The sequence below is a fragment of the Chanos chanos genome, chromosome 6 (assembly GCF_902362185.1).
Source record: "Chanos chanos chromosome 6, fChaCha1.1, whole genome shotgun sequence".
Classification (NCBI taxonomy): Eukaryota; Metazoa; Chordata; class Actinopteri; order Gonorynchiformes; family Chanidae; genus Chanos; species Chanos chanos.
Window position 1 is genome coordinate 47,097,058 of NC_044500.1, and position 20,199 is coordinate 47,117,256.

At 42.3% G+C, this 20,199-nt stretch overlaps 4 protein-coding genes and 1 pseudogene across 4 annotated transcripts in view; all 5 read left to right on the forward strand.

The window, feature by feature from the left end:
• The window catches only part of crbn (cereblon), an 8,236-nt gene extending 7,632 nt beyond the window's left edge, over positions 1-604 (forward strand). The window contains exon 11 of the mRNA XM_030777281.1: positions 1-604. This exon is cut by the window's left edge and continues 382 nt beyond it. The gene's annotated coding sequence lies outside the window, so the exon portion shown is untranslated.
• Positions 605-1,606: 1,002 nt separating this feature from the next.
• vhl (von Hippel-Lindau tumor suppressor) lies at positions 1,607-3,708 on the forward strand. The gene is made up of 3 exons (XM_030777476.1): positions 1,607-2,040; positions 2,585-2,710; positions 3,043-3,708. Exons 1-3 carry the CDS (start codon positions 1,848-1,850, stop codon positions 3,234-3,236), a joined length of 513 nt encoding a protein of 170 aa, XP_030633336.1. The 5' UTR covers positions 1,607-1,847; the 3' UTR covers positions 3,237-3,708.
• A 1,904-nt stretch (positions 3,709-5,612) lies between these two features.
• LOC115814022 (glutathione peroxidase 1-like) lies at positions 5,613-7,266 on the forward strand (annotated as a pseudogene).
• A 2,700-nt stretch (positions 7,267-9,966) lies between these two features.
• brk1 (BRICK1 subunit of SCAR/WAVE actin nucleating complex) lies at positions 9,967-11,537 on the forward strand. The gene is made up of 3 exons (XM_030777232.1): positions 9,967-10,132; positions 10,967-11,049; positions 11,260-11,537. The coding sequence occupies exons 1-3, from the start codon at positions 10,015-10,017 to the stop codon at positions 11,284-11,286; spliced, it is 228 nt and encodes a 75-aa protein (XP_030633092.1). The 5' UTR covers positions 9,967-10,014; the 3' UTR covers positions 11,287-11,537.
• Positions 11,538-12,797: 1,260 nt separating this feature from the next.
• wdr82 (WD repeat domain 82) lies at positions 12,798-17,548 on the forward strand. The gene is made up of 9 exons (XM_030776475.1): positions 12,798-13,124; positions 13,916-14,013; positions 14,558-14,624; positions 14,914-15,013; positions 15,225-15,341; positions 16,148-16,303; positions 16,467-16,536; positions 16,849-16,991; positions 17,275-17,548. Exons 1-9 carry the CDS (start codon positions 12,964-12,966, stop codon positions 17,302-17,304), a joined length of 942 nt encoding a protein of 313 aa, XP_030632335.1. The 5' UTR covers positions 12,798-12,963; the 3' UTR covers positions 17,305-17,548.
• The last annotated feature ends 2,651 nt before the right edge of the window (positions 17,549-20,199 follow it).

Sequence of the window (20,199 nt, forward strand, 5' to 3'; positions counted from 1 at the left end):
CGTGGAGGGGGCGAGAGACAACGAGAGAGAGTTAAAGAGAGAGAGAGAGGAGGAAGACGAGGGATCATGTGATGAAGGCAGAAACAGAAACAAAAACAGACACAGGAAAAAAGCGAGAGAAAGAACCTTTTCCCTTCCATATTACAATGAAACGCATTGTATAAACTTGTCACACATGCTCTGTCCAAAAAAAACAAACAAACAAACAAAAAAACACAACAACCAACAGCATAAAACAGTAAAGCACTTCAGCCACTGTCCGCTGCCTTTTCATTTAGTCCAGCACCCTCTCGTTCTTAATCTGAGGGTTTGTCTTGTCACGTAGGGAGAAGAGTTTGTGATTCACTGACATCTTAAAACCCAAACAGAACAGCGCCGTTTCTTCAGAATTCTTTTCCATTTCTTTGTTTCTGAGTTTTGAAAATGGTCGTATGTTTGAGTGATTTGAGCCAAATGAGCGTTGAATGCCTTTTTAAAAAAAAAAGAAAGAAAGAAAGAAGGAACGAAAAAAGTGAAGGAGCTACTTTGCAAAAGCTCTCTATTGGCTACAGTGAGCTGGTGTCATGGTTTGATTGACAGCAGGTTCTAGAAGCCTTTGCGTGTGCGTGTGTGTGCATGCGTGCGCATGCGTGTATGTGTGCGTGCCTCTGTGTGTGTGTGTGCGCGTGCGTGTGCGTGTGTGCGTGCACATGCCTATGCGTGTGTGCTGCTGCATTGGAGAGGGACTGGGCACTGGTTGCCGTAGTAACGGGAGTAAATGAGGGAAATAAAAGAGGATTAAATGACTTATTTTGGAAAAACTTCATATCAGAAGTGTTGACTCATCACAGTGTATTTTTGTAGTATTTGATTTACGTTCCTACCATCTGGTCTCGAGGATAATTAGTGAATGTGTGTCACTGAGTGTGTGTGTGTGTGTGTGTGTGTGTCTGTGAGAGAGTGAGTGAATGGCTGTGATTAGATCTGTTGTCTGCTTGGAGAAACTTCCATTAGGAACACACAGCACCTTCGGCATATCTGCAGACAGAAACAGCAGTACACAGACTTACTGCACACTGGATGGCATATCAGTGGACGTTTCACCCTGTCACTCAAACGCCCTGCTCACCACTGACTCGCATCTCTCTTATGATACTGTTTCAGTGATTCATGTTGTTAATTAATTCTGCTGAAATTCTTGCTGATAAAACCATTACCTTCAAACGTTTTTGTGTGTATCGTTTTTGTGTGTTTCTGTGTGTGTATCTCTTGATGCTAGGGCTAATATTCGCGTACACACACGCAGTGCACGTATTCACACATATGCAGAAAAACAACGTGCAAGATGACTGGGCGTTCATGGAGGACAATACACATTATCTATCTATATGTCTATCTGTGTATCTTTCTATCAGTCTCTCTGTATGTCTTTTAGTCTCTCTGTCTTCAAACGAAGCATATGTCATTAATGTTATCAATATTTTAACCTGAAGCTCTTTTTTAACTTTTCAACGTTTCGATTGAAAGTAAGACGTTATCTATAATTATGCCACTAGGGGGACAGATTCCTGTGACGTAAGAGAGGGGCGGTTTCAAGCATGCTCCGTAGCAGCATTCAAACAGAGTTGAGGGAAGTATGTAAACAAACTGCTACGTCCGTTTGAAAACGGGAAAATAACTGGAAAAACTTAACTAAACACTCCAGAGGATCGATCCGTGTTTTTTACCTTTTCACTACAGGTGTGCTGTGTTCTGTGGATTGTCGTTTCGCTCTCGTGCAGAGATTGTATGACAGTTAGTTTGCCTTGTTCAGTTGTTGAGGAGAGTTTATCGGTCCGTGTCCGCCATAGGATCCGTGCTGGTTTGCCATGCCTCAAAGACAGGACGGGGATCCACCCTTGCCGTTGGTTCGGTCTCTGATGAGCCGGCTACCCGTCCACGTCTTGTTCTGTAACCGAAGTTCGCGGGTCGTGAGACCGGTATGGATCAATTATCGCGGACAGCCGCATCCTTACCAAAACATACAGCCGTGGAGAGCACTAAGAATGACTACGTTCGTGGGTGAGTGAGTTTAATCACATACATAAAATCTATGATCTTAATCTACTTAACCTACTCCCTGCAAACTCTAATTTTTCTGGGCCTTCATACTGTTAGAATTATGTGTGTTTGAGAAGGACTGACGTCAAAGACTGATTCACAACACACCTGCAAGCTAATCCAGTGCTAGTGAACGCCTTGTCTTCAAGTCCAGTCTAACCGAATGAATAACTGTTTTAAAATGAATCATGAGATCTAGACCACACAGGCCATGTATAGAATCACGCACGCACAACAAACACCCACTGGACACACAGTTTCACCTCCACCTTGACAAGGGTCACCGCAGTGTGAAGCCTCTTCAGTTTCTCTCATATACACACACAAAGACCCATTCAACCTCAGCTTTTCTCTCAGCCCAAAAAGCTTCTTTGGCCCGAAACGATTATTCTGCACTCTTGCAAAAGCATCCGTAAGCACACGCGGGGCCCATATCAGAGTATAGCGGTTACTTAGTGACTTATACAGGAACATGACCGGAGATGACGGTTCGTCTCTACCTCAGGTCATCCGTGGATGTTTCGTGATGCGGAGACCGATGAGCCAATGATTGTGAATAGTAAAGAGATGTTCCTGCCAAGACCAGCGGAAAACGCTCAGCAGCCCTCAGAAGTCAACATCACAATCCCCAGTAAGCAGAGAGAGTGTGTTAAGAGTGGTGTGTGTTTGTGAGTGCTGATCATTTGTGGGCGCTCTGCTGTGCCTTTGCGTCATACGTCTTCAGATCCCTGTGTGTATATATTGAATATAATATAACATTTAATAATAGTAAATTGTAGTGAGTGAGTAAGTGTGAATGAGTTGTTAGTGTTGATTATTTGTTTGCACTCTCTGCTGTGTGTGGCATGTCTTTATGATCCTGTCTATACAGAGAATATAGTGTATGATACAGTATAATCGTATTAAATTATGTAATATAACAAGTGTGTGTGTGTGTGTGTGTGTGTGTGTGCGCGCACTCAGTGATGACCCTTCGGGAGCGCTGTCTGCAGGTCGTGCGGGCACTGGTGCGTCATGAAGATTACTCCAAGTTAGAGATCGCTCGCTGTCTGCAGGAAGACCTGGCAAAAACACCCGACATCCAGGTAGACCTCCAGCGCATCAGCCACAGAGTGGAACAGAGACTACTGGAGAACAGACAACAACAAAGCACATGAGCAACTCTGTGTGTGTGTGTGTGTGTGTGAGAGAGAGAGAGAGAGAGAGAGAGAGAGAGAAGTAGTATGAATGGATAGCTGTGAGTCAGTTATCATGACTGTTTGCTTGATGTAAAAAAAAAAAAGTACACAACATTTATATAACTCTATATTCAAATAATTACTGTTATAGGAAAACAAAATATAAAGTTTTCTAATGTAAATACTCCATTTCTGTGGCCAAAAAAAACCCCAATAAATATAAAACATTAGTACAAATCACTCATGTTGTCTTTTCTAAGAGAGGGAATGGACTTAGAGTGCTCTGTCTTCTGTTATGTCCCCCACTTTTAACATGTATCCACGGCAACAGTTGCAAAGGCAGACTGTGTGTGTGTGTGTGTAAATTTGCTATGTTTTATGACTGTGTATAATTTCATGTTTGATATTGCCATAAACCATAAGAAACATCTGTGTTTAGGAGACCTTTGCAAGCCTGAGTAAAGATGGAGGCACAAACCAAGTTTCATGTCCCTGAGTTTCTCACAATGAGCACAGGATTTCTGTGCACCGGACGCCTGATGCATGCTGTAATTCCACAGAATAATGTTAAGAACAGTATGGGGATCACACACAGCCTGACCTGATGAAAAAAACACATTCCTGGCATACCAGCTGTTATCAGAAAAAGAGCACGTCGTAAACAGAAACACGCATACCAGTTACGAAAGCTTTGCATTTTATGGAGCAGACCGAATACCATTACTGCAAACAGCCACAGAGACCGGTTTATATTGGTTGTTCTGGAACTTTCAGGGATGATTGTTTTTACTTTCCATTTAGTGACCGTCTTGAAACATACAGTTTACAAAGAAATTCATAAGTCACTAGTCAAATGATGCAGACACAGTTTCCCGTAGACACCTTCTAGAGTAATGCTTAAAAAAAAAATGAGTAGGAATAGTTTGTGTTTGAAGTGGAATGTACCGTAGCCAAAATCTGTTAATAGAGCACACAGCCTCTAGTTTAGTGGTGTCACTGACTGCAGGAAATGCTTCAGTTCAAACAGAAGTGTCAGAACTGTTTAAGTGTTTTGAGAAGAAGGAAACAATGTGCTGAATGTAGAGCAATAGTAGCACCTCAGTCTGGGAGATGAAAAAACATTCTCATTCTTGCCAACGACCATCAGACCCCTGTTGCCTCTGTGTTGGGACCTGAGCCATCGGCTCCAAGCCACACCCAGGACCCGTCCTATCACCCTGGCCCATCACCAGAGGACTTCTGGGTGGAAGGGGGCGGGGCATATGCACAAACTGGATTTCATGGGAATGAAATGTGGATTTAATGTGGGTGGGCAGCTCCTTCCTCCACAGTACTGGCCACACCCCCCATTGTTCTGGGGCCACGACAGAGATCCAGATGACCGTCTGAGCACCAGGACCGCCCCAACCAGATCTGAAGTGGGTCAGCTGGCTAATGAGTGGCCCCTAACACAGAGCGGGTCGTTTTCTGTTTGAAACCTCAACGCTGACGCAGAACGAATAAAATCCAATGTTTAATCCTGATTGGTATCTCGCCCAACATGTCCAACACAGCTCGGTCCAAGGGTGTAAGACCATAGAACAACAAAACAGCGATGAGGAAATAATGTGGTGTAGAAGTAAACGACGGTGAAGAACAGGCCTAACGTTTATCACAGAATTGCTCATTTGTTTTGGTGAAAGTTGAATGAACGCTGACTGGCCACAGCGGAATCCAGATACAGGGGCTGGACAAGGACAAAGTCAGATTTACAGGCTATCTTATTAGCGGGGGCGATTAAAGAGCGCCATGGTGTTCTTCACAGGTGTATGTGAACGCGATCAGTTATGTATCTCGCAGAAAATGTATAGACCTAGAACAGTATATGAAAACGCTGTTAACCTAATTACTGCTGCCACCTACTGGATACATTGTTGTCATTCCCATTTTGATTTTTGAACGCGCCAATGGAACTACAATGGATTTTATGTGAACGACAACCTCTCTTTTCTTTCTGACCGAAACACAAAATCTTATGCCAGTACGGGCAGGATTTGAAATATATTGATTTAAGTCACACCTTCCAACAGAATCCTGTAAGTTATGAACTCTCAGTTGGTTGTTAATTGTCAAATGGGTTGATTTTTTTTTTATAATAGGTTTGATTTTCTGTACGAAGTGTCATTTGGTTTTTACTTAAAGAAGACGCATTGGCCGCTTAATCAAAATCGGTTTCTGTTTTAGCCTACTTTGTGCGTTGGTGTTTTTTCGGTTTTTAATGTATATTTTTATTTTTAAGAGCTCCCAATGTTACTGCGGGCCTGCTGTAATCACTAACTTTTTTAACCGTCCCTTGAGCTGTTTAGAGGAGGGACTTCCTAGTTTCTCAAGAGGAAGCAAGCCTCCGCCCCCGCGCTCTCAAGTTTAAAGATAACTTTTCCGCTTCAGTTGGTGAAGTGAGGCAAAATGTCTGGGGGGATAAAGAAGTTCTACGAACTCTCGGCCAGGCTGTTGTCTGGCGATCTTCTGAATTTCTCCACGCTGAAGGGGAAGGTTGTGCTGATCGAAAATGTCGCGTCGCTCTGAGGCACGACAGTCAGGGACTACACGCAGATGAACGAGCTCCACTCTAAGTACTCTGAGAAGGGGCTCGTCGTTCTGGGGGTACCCTGCAACCAGTTCGGCCATCAGGTATATTGGATGCTGATAAATAAGTAATGCAGCTCTGCTATGCCGCAGTGATTTAGTGTCGTAAAGAACAGTAATACTGACTGACACGCAAAACACCACCAAGTCATACAGAACACTTTAGAGTTTTTTTGTTAGAATTGTCTTTGACACTAGCGATTTTACTCGAGTTCTTCTGCATATTTATTGTTTGTAGTTAGTGCAAAGGTTGCGCTCTTTATTGTATTACCAGTGATTTGCGGTTTTGCAGACATGGACGATTGTTCACGCTTAACAACCGGTTGCGACATGTCACCTATTATAATTTCCTCGAGTAGAGTCATTGTGTAAACGTTAAGGCTCAGGGTTCAACAGACCTGATGTTGTGTTCTGACCTGGAAAGCCGCTTCTCATTTACTGTACTCTCTCATTCCAGATGAAATTGCGCAACACAGTTTAAAACTTTATTGTGTCATTGTTGGGCGCACTCCTGCCGCGCGGACCGTGTGTGAAAACTGTTCTGATTATTTATTTATTCATTCATTTATTTATTTGTTTGTTTGTTTGTTTGTTTTGTGAACAGGAGAACTGCAAGAATGATGAAATCTTGAAGTCTCTGAAATACGTGCGCCCAGGAAACGGCTTTGAACCAAAATTCCAGCTCTTGGAGAAGGTTGACGTGAACGGCAAGGACGCGCACCCGCTGTTTGTCTTTCTGAAGGATAAGTTGCCGTTTCCCAGCGACAATTCCATGGCCCTCATGACTGACCCCAAGCTCATCATCTGGAGTCCCGTCTGCAGGAACGACGTCTCGTGGAACTTTGAGAAGTTCCTCATTGGACCGGACGGGGAGCCGTACAAACGCTACAGCCGCAACTTTGTGACCAGCGACATCGAAGCAGACATCAAGGAGCTTCTTAACCGGGTCAAGTAAATCGTCCCGGCAAGTCGCGTGTTCAGAAGGGCAGGGCAGTACATTGGCAGCAGCTGATAGGAAACAAAACGGTTGGACCATTACGATAGTGCAGGCTATCGTTTTTATCATCCGTTGGCAGCCGACCGGCTAACGGTGGGGTTTCCTCCGTTTTCGTTCCTTTCCTCTGTCAGTCGCTGCCTCTTTTACCTGGCCAAGGTATAGCGTTTGATTGTAGCAGGCTGTGCTGTCTTGGTTGAAACACTGGTATTTTGGGGGCTGTTTACTAAATGATGACGCTCCTTGAAACCACTGTGAGAGGAGCTACTGATGATATTGTAACAAGCCTCTGTAAATACGAGTGTTTTTAACCATGCACAGCAGAGTTTAGCTCTACTGTTGTGTAAAGGCAAAATAAATCAATGAATAAATAAACATCATTCCAAGGGCTTTGTGCTGTCCTTTTTTTTCCCGTTCTGATCTCCTGGCTGTGGTTACGTAATGTTGGTTTATCAGTGCTTACTCATTCTGACATTTCATTTCCTCCTCTTGCAGCGGCGAAACGAGTGTTTCTGTTTAGCGTGTGGCTGCTTCCTTAACTATGAGGAACTAATTGAGAAACTCGATTGAGAAAATTGATTTCTGGTTCATGGCAGAACTTTTTCACAAGTTCTTTTTCACTCTGTTGGTCAACCAATGTCTGTGAATTATGCTGCCGAGGCCAAGCACTGACACACAGCTAAGTAGAAGAACAGCTGTCAAATCAAACATCTCACGGGATGTGGTGAATGTACTGGGCTGTTTGATCACAAATGTCTTATTTTACTTGGAAGATGTACATGCTCTACATCCTGAGGTGTCTGAAAGACAAAATATCTGAAAAAAAGACTACACCATGAAAAAGAAGGAACCCTCTATATTTTAAAATTAAATATATAAACAAATACATACATATATATGCACATAACATTCATATTCTGTTTAAATTACATTTTTCCATTTCTCCAATGTACGTTGTTATTTCTTGAAAAGTATTCTCACTAATTCAAAAAGGATTCAGTGGTCATAGGAGGAAAGAGTAGAGTGTAATTATCAGACCTCATAGAATGACACTGAATTATACGATTATCATATGATTATCGTATGATGTCAAGTTACCGTCACGGTGGGGCAGAGAATTCATAGTGATATCGTATTATACAATTATCATACGATTTCATCTATGCGAAGTTACCGTCACAGTAGACCGAGAGCTCATAGTCCTGCTCCATCTCTAACACTATGTTTAATAGATTCACGTGATCGTCCTCAAGATCCATCGCTTCTCCTCGGCCGGCCCTCTCTTCCAGTGAACCGCACACGCCCTCCGCGCCGTTCCCCCGGGACTCTACGTGCGCGGCCTGGGCACTGGCACTGTGCATCCGATTCAGTGTGTTCTCAAACTCTAGCTTTGCCCCCAGGTCCTCCAACATCTGCAGGTCTGACATCTCTATTGGCAGAGAATGACAAACACCACAGTGTATCAGTCATGGTTCAGGGTTTTCTTTTTTTAAATGTGTTTTTTATGTCTGTATTTTTGTTCTGTTTTGTTTTTTGATGCACAAGATGTGACTTAGTTAAACTGTATGAGCTAGTGTGCCAGATCAGACATGATTTTGGCAAAGGAATAACGGGGATCCTCACTAACCAAGAATTTCAAACAGGTTTTGACACAGCTGGACTTCACACTGACTTGGGAGAGAAAGGTCAACTTTTTGGCAGCCGCATGCCTTCCTGAGTGGTTGACAAAGATAAAATGTCATCTGTTTATGCAGTAATTTAAGTCAAATCTAAATTCAGTGATTATTATTTTTATTTATTTTTTTAACATTTTATTTACATTCACAAAACCTAGGCCACCTTAGACATCTGCAGTCTAATCCTTCCACATGGCGTTGTGCTAAGTCATGGTGAGTAAGGGACAGATGACAACTGTGGATGTTGTTCTCATAGAGGTCAGTAGGGGGCGGCACAGAGTAATAAACAACTGCTCCTGAGTGGTCTGGGGGTGCAGGTGAGTGGTGCCTTATCACTGTGGCATCTTCAAGAGCACGGTCCAGTGCCGCGGCAAGGCCCTGCCTACACTGTTTCAGTTTCTCTGACATTTTGTTGCTACTAAGAAATTGGTTTGTCACGGCAGTTGCACATTAGACATAAATACATTAACTAATTTGCAAAGGTACATAATTCCACAGAGTTTCTGAAAATACGATTTAAATATATAATCCAAAATTAAGATATGTCATGTAGTTAAATTAAATACTGCTATTTAATTGTACATATTATTGTACGAGTAATCGGATCTCCGCTAGAATGCGAGTACGATATGTTTTCTTTCGGCTATTCACCTTTCAAAATTTTTCACTCTGTAGCTTCCCACATAGCAACATAAGTTACACACAATTAGCTGGAGCTGTTGGTTGCATTACAATGACGCCCCCATTGGCTAGGTAAATTTGTAGCTAGTTTTAGTAACAGGTCAGCAAACATCGATTTTCTTAGGTCGATTATAAACATAGGTATTGTTTAACTCTATTCATCTCATCAAAATGTAACCATATCTTAAGAAAAAAAACTACAATAAGGTTGCAGGAATTACCTCGCTGGCAATTCATTTTCTCTGAAACACAGTGAAAATAGACTAATTTACGTCTTCCAAAGAGCTGGCTGAGAAAAAAGCGGTTGATCTCGTGGCAGCATTTTAAAATGCCCATTTGTCGCGTGTATGGAGTAACTCGGTTGTCAATTAGTTCGATAATGTTGTATTCTAAAAACATCATCTGGTAAGATCATTTGACCTGTTTGTTTGGACAATACATGCACGCCGGTTTAACTCAGTTAAACATACTTAGGCTAAGCGATAAATGTTAGCTAGAATTTAGACATTGTTTATCGTGTTTATTATCATTTGTATTTTTGGTATTTCATAATGAATTGATCTTACTTAATATTTAAATGGGCCTAAATGATACTAAAAATCATCGGTATAGTTTTGGTTATCTTATAACGGATTTCAAGTTACTCATTTAAGCTACCCTTGTAAACTCGGTATGGTAGGACATACACTGTACGTCAAAGGGTTAATTTCGTTGTTTTTTTTTTTTTGCAGCTAACGCCCTCTGTCTTGTATTCCTCATCTGATTTATTCCCAAATTCATCATGGCCGGGCAAGAGGACCCAGTCCAGAGAGAAATCCATCAGGATTGGGCGAATCGAGAATATATTGAAGTGATTACCAGTAGCATCAAGAAAATAGCCGATTTTCTGAATTCGTTTGGTAAGAAGCAAAAGTGATCGTGTGATTACATGAACTGCACAAACGGTACAGTCAGTGTAGGCCCAAGGAAGCTGGTTAGCATGCTAAGTTAGCACGTCAAGGAGTGGTCATTGTATCTGTGCTTCAAACGCTGAGTTAGTCTCATTAGCGATAACCAGGCGTTCATATTAAGAGTATTTGACCTGGTTTGTAATCAAGGTTGTGTATACATCAGGACTAATTCGAGTTTTTTTTTTTTAGCAGAATGAGGAATGACGACGTGTCTCCGTGACATCTTTAGCTAGCTTAGCAGACTACAGTAGTGTTTGCGATTCGGCTTTGTGAAATAATGTGATAGCGAACGTAAGGTAATTTCAGTGCCTTAGATTACTTGGCAAAATGCCCTCGTTTTGTCATTAACGATTCACTGTAGCAATTTTGCCAGCCATCATAGTTTTACACAGTAACTGCAGTTTGAGGAGTTGCTCTGGGAGCACTGTGGTACGCTCTGTTATCGGCCCTTCTGTCCAGTTTGTTTTGATGTCTAGTTAGCTATCTGACTGCTCGTCCACCCGTAACTCTAGAGACAGTGATAAAACAAGATCACTATTAGTGACCGGAAAGACTAAGGTTCAGTGTCAGGTTATTGCGTTACCTCAAATAATTTTGGTGAATGAGAATCTTGTTGATCTCAATCAGAAAGCACAAGGATTTTTTTTTCTTTGATGTCTGTATATCGAATTTGCTAAATTAGATGTTCCCTCAGCCATTAGGGGACGGTTCAGTTCGGTCCTAGAAGGTCGTGAATAAGTCCTAAATCGTATATATGATTTTTTTTTTCTTTCTATCCCCCAGACATGTCCTGCAGGTCTCGCTTAGCAACCCTAAACGAGAAACTGACAGCCTTGGAGCGGAGGATTGAGTACATTGAAGCCAGGGTATGTGTGTGCTCATGTCGGACATTATAGTTTGCAAATAGCGAACCTGCTAAAGCTATTTATATTGTCAGAAGGCAACGCGACGACCTAAATGTCTCTCTCTCTCTTTCTCTCTCGCTTCCTCTCTCTCTCTCTCTCTCTCTCTCTCTCTCTCTCTTCCTCTCTCGCTTCTTCTCTCTCTCTCTCTCTCTCTGTCTCTTCCTCTTTAAGGTTACAAAAGGAGAAACTTTGACTTAAGTCTCCCTGAAACACCCGTCAGAGGACAATGATGGCCACATCCCTTCTTCTCCCTTTTCATTCAGTATAATGTTTTTAAGCAAATGTCAAATCAACTGACTGTTTTAGATTCACAGAGAATTATTTATGGGACCATTGTGATACCTTCTCCCTGCATTTAAATTTATTTCACGTTTAAACCAGCAAAAAAGGCTGAACCGATGCTGTTTTGATAAAGCTTTTGAGTGTTACTGTTTGGGGGGGGGGGGGGGGGGGGGGGGTTCATATTCATGACACGGGACTTTATAATATTGTGCAAGGGTTTCACAAGCTATAATGGAACTGGAATTAGTTTGAAACTGATATTTTGACATATAAAATATATTGTGTGCCATTGAGCTATGACAACATAAAACATTAAAGACGGAATGTGTTCTGTGCTCACCTGTCTGGCACTCAAGTGTGTTGTGTTCTGTCCTTGCTATGTTTTTGGTGGTGTCTGGATCCGTAACTATGATTGTCAGAATGCAGTTGCCCATGCTTGAGACACATAGCTACCTATTGTACATTCATCTTGCATCAGAATACCTTTACATGACAAATGCTGGTTCGAAGAGGGAGGAAATCCTGAAGTGCCAATCAAACTGTGTTGAAGTGAGCGGTGCTTCTCTCCGGTTATGTGATTTTGTGTTTTATCTCTGCTTACATTGGTGAGGTTTTTTTTTTTTTTTGGTTTTGTTTTGTTTTTTTATTTTGTTTTTTGGTGATGTGAACAAAAATAGAGGAAAATAAAGGAACCTATCCATTGAACAGTTATGTCCTGTTAATGCCATTTTATAGAACTAACCACTAATAAAAAAACAAAATAATAAAGCTCTCTGGCTGTATCAGTGTCGTCTTAGTCATACCTGGATATTTTCCATTGTCACTGTGACTATGTTGGAAATGTATTATCTTTGCCTCCCCCACTCCCGTTCTGTAAGGAATAGCACCAATGCGTCACTCAGTAATCATTCCCGCCACATTGGCTCCGATGACCGAAATATATGTGAGATGTGACGGTTATATTTTTATGACGGATGAGCCAAGTCCACAGTTGCTGGGGCCAAACATGAGTGGACCGCAGGTCAAGTCTACTACTGGCACATTTCATCTGTGTTATTTCTCCGTTTTAAAAAGGAGTGGCTCGAGCATTATTTGATATGTATGGAAATTGTACCACGACTATAAATGCTCCAGGAAAAAAAAAGTGACAACCTTACTGAAAGTTAGTGGCTGGCAAAAATATTGGAGTAATAGAAAAAAAAACGTCATTATATATATATATATATACTTTCGGGTGTTTTAGCTGTTACCACATTAAAATGATGAGTCCGTCCAAATGAATAGAAGTATTTTTAAAAAAAATTCTTTGGTTGCGGCGCTTTGCTGGATATGGACAAATGTAGGCGGTGCTTACGGCTACAGTGATGCTTTGGCCCTTCCTCCAGTTACCAAATACATACGCACTCGGGCGCGCTTTTTCCTTAGAGTTAGGCACACGTAAGATCACGATCAAGCCAACATCCCCGAACTACATGTATATGTAGTTATTAGATTTTTTTTATATGTAATTTCACTCGACTGTGGTGTGCTTTAACATTTCACTGAGTGGGAGGCCTGCGCCCTCCGCTGTGCCTAGGCACAAAGGCCCTCACAATGAAGCTGACGGACAATGTGCTGCGGAGTTTCAGGGTGGCGAAGGTTTTCCGAGAAAATTCCGACAAAATCAACTGTTTTGATTTCAGTTCCAATGGAGAAACTGTGATTTCCAGCAGCGACGATGACTCAATTGTCTTATACGACTGCCAGGAGGGAAAGTAAGACAAAATTGCGCCCGTTTGTAGCGTGTTAAACCGTGTTCACAAAACGACATGCGGACAGTTAGCTTCCTGGCTAACAATCTAGCAGAGGTGAATAGGCCTCGGACTCGAATAAGAGTTCTGATGGCAAGGAGCGAGGACGAAATTTCTCAAAAAGTGTGTTGAGTCGATTTTGCGCGTGGATGCACCATTCACACATGCGCAACGTATGAGATTAAATTTTAAAAATAATAATGGTAATAGCTGTCATGATGTCGGAAATAATATGTCAAGCTAACACGCTAACATTAGCACCCACGCCTCCTCGGGTTAGGTATTCCCCCGCCTTGTCACGTATCGCTAGTATTTTTTTCTTCTTTTTTTTGTGAAATGTGATTTCACAATGGACTCAATCTCGTTTTCTTTGATTTATTCAAGAGGTTGGGAAATTTGCGAAATGCATCCTATAGAGACAGTTTAGCGATATGCAATGTTAGTAAGCGTGGTACTGATTAAAGCCATAACACGCTTTAATGTCCGGGAAAGATTTTAACTGGATGGCTGTAGAGAGCACCTTAAAGCCCGGAGTCATTGAGTGACATTGTTTATCACATAATTGTAATTCACTAAGTCTCCCGCAGTTCGAGTTAAGAGTAGTGTAAAATGCTTGTTCACATTGTTATTTTAACGCATACCAAGCTCAGAAATGTGAAGTTGTAATGTAATTGCTTTGTTAGTGTACGTGCAACACATAGCTTACGGTGAAGTGCCATTCACATAACGTTAACGAGACATTTATGTTTGTGTAGACCCAAGCGGACCCTCTACAGTAAAAAGTATGGAGTTGACCTCATCAGATACACGCATGCAGCTAACACAGTGGTCTACAGCTCCAACAAAATCGATGGTATGTCTGTCTGTGGAAATTGTCTTTTTTTATTTTTATTGCACGGGCTATCGGGTGAAATATGTCGTGAATCTTCTGAAGACAGCATAACGGCTCCATAGCAGTGCAGTAGGCTGTCGATGTAATGTCTGTCACAGCTAGTAACAGCAGTTTAATGAGTACCTTGGCATTCAGTCAAGTTTGCATCGCACAAAATGATTAAAATTTGTATCCATACTGTAATGACTGAGTTAATTACTTCCCTCTCTGGTATGTGACCTCAAGATATGAGGCCTGTCTGTGCCCGTCCTGGTCTGAGGTAGTTGTTTGTACAGTTTGAGGGTCTGTGATTCTGCCCTTTAAAGGAGCTAACTGTACAGATTACTGCCTTGCCTAGGGAGGAGCAAACTCATCGAACTGGCCTGGCCACACTTCAGCATCAACTGGATACGGATCTTTAATTAATTCCTTTCTTTGATTGGCTACTTGGGAGTGATTGACAGATTATGGACTGTGTGTTTTGTGCGTTACCCTGTGTTCACTGACCGTTCCTGTGTCATTGCAGACACCATAAGATACTTGTCCCTGCATGATAACAAATACATTCGCTACTTCCCCGGGCACAACAAGAGGTGAGGACCTAACCTCTGGTTTTACTTTGTTTCAGTCAAGTTGTTTTTAAACCCCAGAATACCAGCACAATAATTAAGAACTCGTCAGTCAAGATGTTTAATAATCTTCTTCATCATGAATATTGAGCTCTGTAGAAGTTATCTGTCAACGGCTCAGCAGAATCAAGTTGCTTACCACAGGAGAGGGAGAGAGAGAGAGATATGCAGAGGCAGGCAGAGTGAATGAGTGAGTTGAACTCATCTTCGTAGTTCCGTTCATTAATCTTGTGTTGCTATGGTGATGTTGCAGGGTTGTAGCTCTGTCCATGTCTCCTGTTGATGACACGTTCATTTCTGGTTCGTTGGATAAAACCATACGGTTATGGGATCTCCGCTCCCCTAACTGCCAGGTATGGCCCTCCTTTTCCTCCTCACCACCTTCCTCAGGCCACGCCCGCTCAGAGGGGGCCTGATTTCCCTATAAGGTGTTTTTGAGTAGGTCTATCTGAGAGACAGTCATGTAAATCCACTTGCTAGTTTTCTTCCCGATTCCCATGATGAATTATCAATCTTTTTTTCCTTTTGCACCCCCCCCCCCCTCTCCCATCTGCTTGTTACCAGGGGCTGATGCATCTGCAGGGAAAGCCGGTGTGTTCGTTTGACCCGGAGGGACTGATTTTTGCCGCCGGGGTCAACTCAGAGATGGTCAAACTCTATGACCTGCGCTCCTTTGACAAGGTACTGAGGAAGGTGATGCAGCACTCGCTGTGTTTGGGGAGGTGATGCAGCACTCGCTGTGTTTGGGGAGGTGATGCAGCACTCGCTGTGTTTGGGGAGGTGATGCAGTACTCGCTGTGTTTGGGGAGGTGCTAATGTGGCCAAGCAGTCGTGTTCAGAACCGTCGACTAAAACCACAATGCCATGTCTCGTAGTTAATCCTTAAGAAGACGAGACTGTGTTTTTACACCTTTTGACTCCTCTGCTTTGTAAGTGCTCTGCAGTTACTCGGTTAAGATCTGTGTCTGGAACAAGTTCTGTAAAGATAGACTGTTTGTAATCACAGCATGTATGTGTAAATCAGTGTTTGTGCTTGGGTCAAGGTATATTATTTGTGTCTCAGCATAGACCAAAGCTGTGTGGAATTATGCACAGAGACACTTGTTGCTTGCTGGCTTTTGCTTGCACTCTAGGTCATTGTCCCACTGAAATGATCTGTTGACTTGATAAGACTGCTCTTACTCCGTTATCCAGCTGTTCATTAGCAGCCGAACAAAAGGCAAAAACTAAAAATAATCACAAAACCCACCAGCCTTCCAGGAATGCCCGTGGATAAGTCTGCCATAGACATACAGTAACAGCAGAAATGTAACTATAATTGCCTTCTACACGCCCTGTACTGTGAGGAGTCCATGCCGGCGAGCCGTCGTCATGGCGTCGTCTCCGTGTGGAGGCAGGACGCAGCTCTGAGGTTGTCTCGACGCGTTCGTGTTTAAAACGAGAGGTGTGTTTTGGTCCTCGTTGACCCTCGTGCTGTTCCCGTGTAGGGTCCCTTCGCCACGTTTAAACTGCAGTACGAGCGCACGTCGGAGTGGACCGGCCTGAAGTTCAGCAACGACGGCAAACTCATCCTGGTCTCCACGAACGGAGGGACTCTGCGTCTGCTGGATGCGTTTAAAGGAGCCGTGCTGCACTCGTTTGGGGTGAGGTTCACGCGCTTTCTAAAAACAAAACCGTCACAGTTACACATTGAAGAGACTTGTATTTTGGTGTGTGTTTTTTTTTTTTTTTTAATCTTTTAATAGTGTAAATGTGAATTTGTTGTGAGTCTAATGCGTGTTGCCTGTTGTTTGTTCATCTGTCCAGGGCTACAACAATAGTAAAGGTGTGATTCTAGAAGCTTCCTTCACTCCAGACTCCCAGTTTGTCATGATTGGTGAGTTTACGAAACCAAACCGCTCTTGTTGGCGTTTTGTTTTTTTTTTTGTTTTTTTTAAGCCTGTTTTAGTTTCTACGACTTTGTGTCGTTTTTGTTAAACATTAAAAATGTGAACCAGAGACATCTCGCGTTGCATCGTTTTGATCAGAATAAATTAAGAGCATGCCCCCTTTGGAATTCTACATTCATTTCCTTTTTTTCAACTCATTATCTTAACAACATTAGGCATTTCCTTCGCCAGTCGACCGAGAGAGGGAGTGTGTGTGTGTTTCCATAGTGACCGTAAGCTTGTGGTTCTGCGTTTCATAGGTTCGGAGGACGGAAAGATCCACGTGTGGAACGCTGAGAGTGGGATGAAAGTGGCGGTTCTGGACGGCAAGCACACGGGACCCGTTACCTGTTTACAGTTCAACCCCAAATTCATGACTTTCGCCAGCGCCTGTTCCAACATGGTAAGAGATTATGCTCACCCTCCTGTGTCGGTTGAACCTTTTAGAGATTTTGGAGAAAAGAGCTACAGGTCAAGCTTGTTCCAGCACTGACGTCTCTCAGTGGGTTTAGCTGCCCTGTCGTCTGTGCTTTTGGTTAAAACGTTATCAGAGGGGATGGAAGACTCCTTGAAGTGTATGAATTTGATAAGATATGGAAGAACTGTTGAATGTTAAACACACTCATCACAAACAGAATTTATTTATTTGTGGGTGTTTTTTTTTGTTTGTTTGTTTAATTTTTAAGGCGTTTTGGCTACCCACTATCGATGATTGACAGAGGGCCGGAGAATTCGAAGGACAGTCACCAGCGGCCATCGGGAGTCTTTGACTGTGTTGTTCCGCTCCAGTCCAGTAGAGGGCAACAGACTCATTCCTTTACACTCTGTGGTGCAAGGCTTAAAGGACTGATGTATTGTAAATAATTTTAGCCGTGTGGCTAATGTGTGTTTCCTTGTGCTCTTTTATACTTGTATTATTAAACTTTTTTTTTGGTGGGATGGGGTGTAAACTGAAAAGAATCTTGAATTTTTTTTTTACTGGTATGTTTCAAACCTGATTTATACACTGTAATTGAAACCATTGTCCTGTTATGGCACTGTTGAACACAGAGAATGAGATGTTACCTGCCGTAATAATCACAGTGAGTAAAGCCAAGCAAAGCAAATTATGAAACTCAAACTGAATTCTCTCCTGAACATATGAAACAAATGTGCCAAGCTCACTTGAGCACGTCACAGGGTCGACACTCAAGATATCAGAATTTTAACCCGCAACAAGGATTCGCACACACAGCCAGACGAAGTAGGATGAAACACGTGATTAGAAAGAACAGTAATATTTAATACATGGCCATAGGATAGTAATTGTTGAACCCACAGCTGACTTGTTCAGATTTCCCCGTCTTCATGTACTTCAGCCTGTTGAATGAGAAGCAGGAAATTAAATTAAACTGCCCGGTGAGAGAACAGACACGTATCTTATCTTATCCTCGGTACACTATTTAGCCAGTTGGCAGTTGCTTTGATCCAAATTTCCTTAGAAAAAAAGTGTCGAGAACAAGCTTAAATCAAAACATTTGATAACACATGATAAGCTGCGCGACATGATCTGACTAAAACGGCCTGATCCTCCCGATTCTGCTCGATCGCGTGACGGCTGTGATGCGGGTGGCGAACGTCAGGTCGTCATGTGTCGTAACGCCGATGTTTTCCATCCTCTGCCTGTGGATCTAACTGTTGACGAACCTGTCTTGAAAGCTGGGCTTGCAGAAGCCGTCCTTTGTTTTACGCTCTCGTTATTCTGCGCGCTTGTGTGAGGGCGCGCGTCTATACGCGCCTCTGTGAACAATGATTCGCTGAGATCAGTAGTGTCATAGATACAAAAAGACACAGGTGGTATGTAAGGATGATATGGGCCGATGGTAAAGAAACACTGAGAATTCGAAGCTTCCGAGCTCTTGTTTTTTTTACATCCCTCTTGTAATCAGCCTCGCAAGCTGTTAATGAGCCTCACTGTGTGTGTGTGTGTGTGTGTGAGAGACACATAATCTCTCGGGAGTGAAGCTGTGCAGGCAAGTAGTGTGTCACTTGCTAAGAGGACCTGTCATTTATAATTCATGGAGGTGTGAGTAGCAGCCTATTCCCTACGGTGCTCATTAGACGGAATACGTTCCTTTCCTCCTCAAACATAAATGTGTGTACATGCCCCCCAATCTGTGTCCTCCGAAAATACACATCTTTTCACGTGTCATCGCGTGAAAGCGTAACAAGGAGGTTATGCTAATGTACATATATGCAGTCTGTGGAAGTCGTTTATGTAGGATGTCCTTACCTATTCGTATTGAGAATTTGAAAAACAAAAAAACAAAAAGAAGAGACAGTTAAGTGTGACAGAAAACGTCTGAACATAATTAAAACGCGTTAGATGTCTGTGTGTCGCCGTCTGTGTCTTTTTGAGACGGTAAAGGCCTCTATACTCCAGTGACGTTCGGGACGCACGTTTTGATGTGAAGTCACACACATACACACACAAAAAAACGGAAGCGTGTGTGGGGAGTGTCCAGATAAAGATTTCAAATTATCGCGGTTTTAAAAGAGGAAGAAATATAGCTAAATGAATGAAAATAAATTATTGATAGAGAAATAAAAAGATAAACTTTACCCTTTGCCGAGATTTTACGCGATGTCACATCGTACAGGGATTGCAGGTAACAGCTATCGTTTCTGTACGAATTCAAACAGGCAACTGACCAAATATTGAGTTTATTATTAGCATAGCCAAAAACAATGTGGTACTAGCTAAACAATTTTCCCGTTTTTAAATATCCTGTGTCTCGCTTAAAATAATACAAATAGCTAAATAAATTAAAACTTTTTTTTTAATCAAGCAGTTCATTTATTTAAACTTTAGACCCTCCTTTTGCAACCTTTCATTATCTTTGTGATGCAACCGATCTTTTCTCTGCTTCTGCTTTAAAAAAAACATTTTTCCCACAAATATTTGTGTTCGTAAGTCATCAGAATTTAGGCAGCGACTACTCGTTTGACGTAGTTGTGGACAGGAGGTTTTATTTGAGGAGGAAGCGCGGTTGTAACGGAGCGGGGGAGGGGGGAGGTTCAAACCTGTGAGTCTCAAGCATCCTCTCCGCGCGCTGCACAAGAATCCCGGCATCAGTTACTGTAACCAGAGCGACGGAGGTTAGGGTGACGTCACCAGCACCTGTTCGCACCGTCGTTTAGTTGGTCAGCTTGTGCGCTCTCCCTGTCACGCACCTCGTAACACAAACAAAAAAAAAAAAAACAAAACTTTCAGCTATATTCACCGGGCATTGCATGTTGCAATACACAGTTGCTTGAGGTTTTATAGTTGCATATTAGTTTTTCTAACTTCAACGGAGGAAGAGAGATGGTCTTCGTTTATTTAATTATTTATTTTATTTTTATTTGTGGTGTAGGCTAGTACACGAAATAAAAATTTCCAAGAGGCATCCAAATGCCAATATGAACCACAAGACCCGGTGTGTGAATATTCTAGAACAAAGTCCATCTGAAAACAATGTAAGTAAAGTAAATTGTAAGAGGTGACCACCTTCATTTGAGTTCTTCTTTACCATTTGACGTATTTTCTAATTGAATAGTTCTTTCAGTGTTAGGTGATGTGCGATTAATCT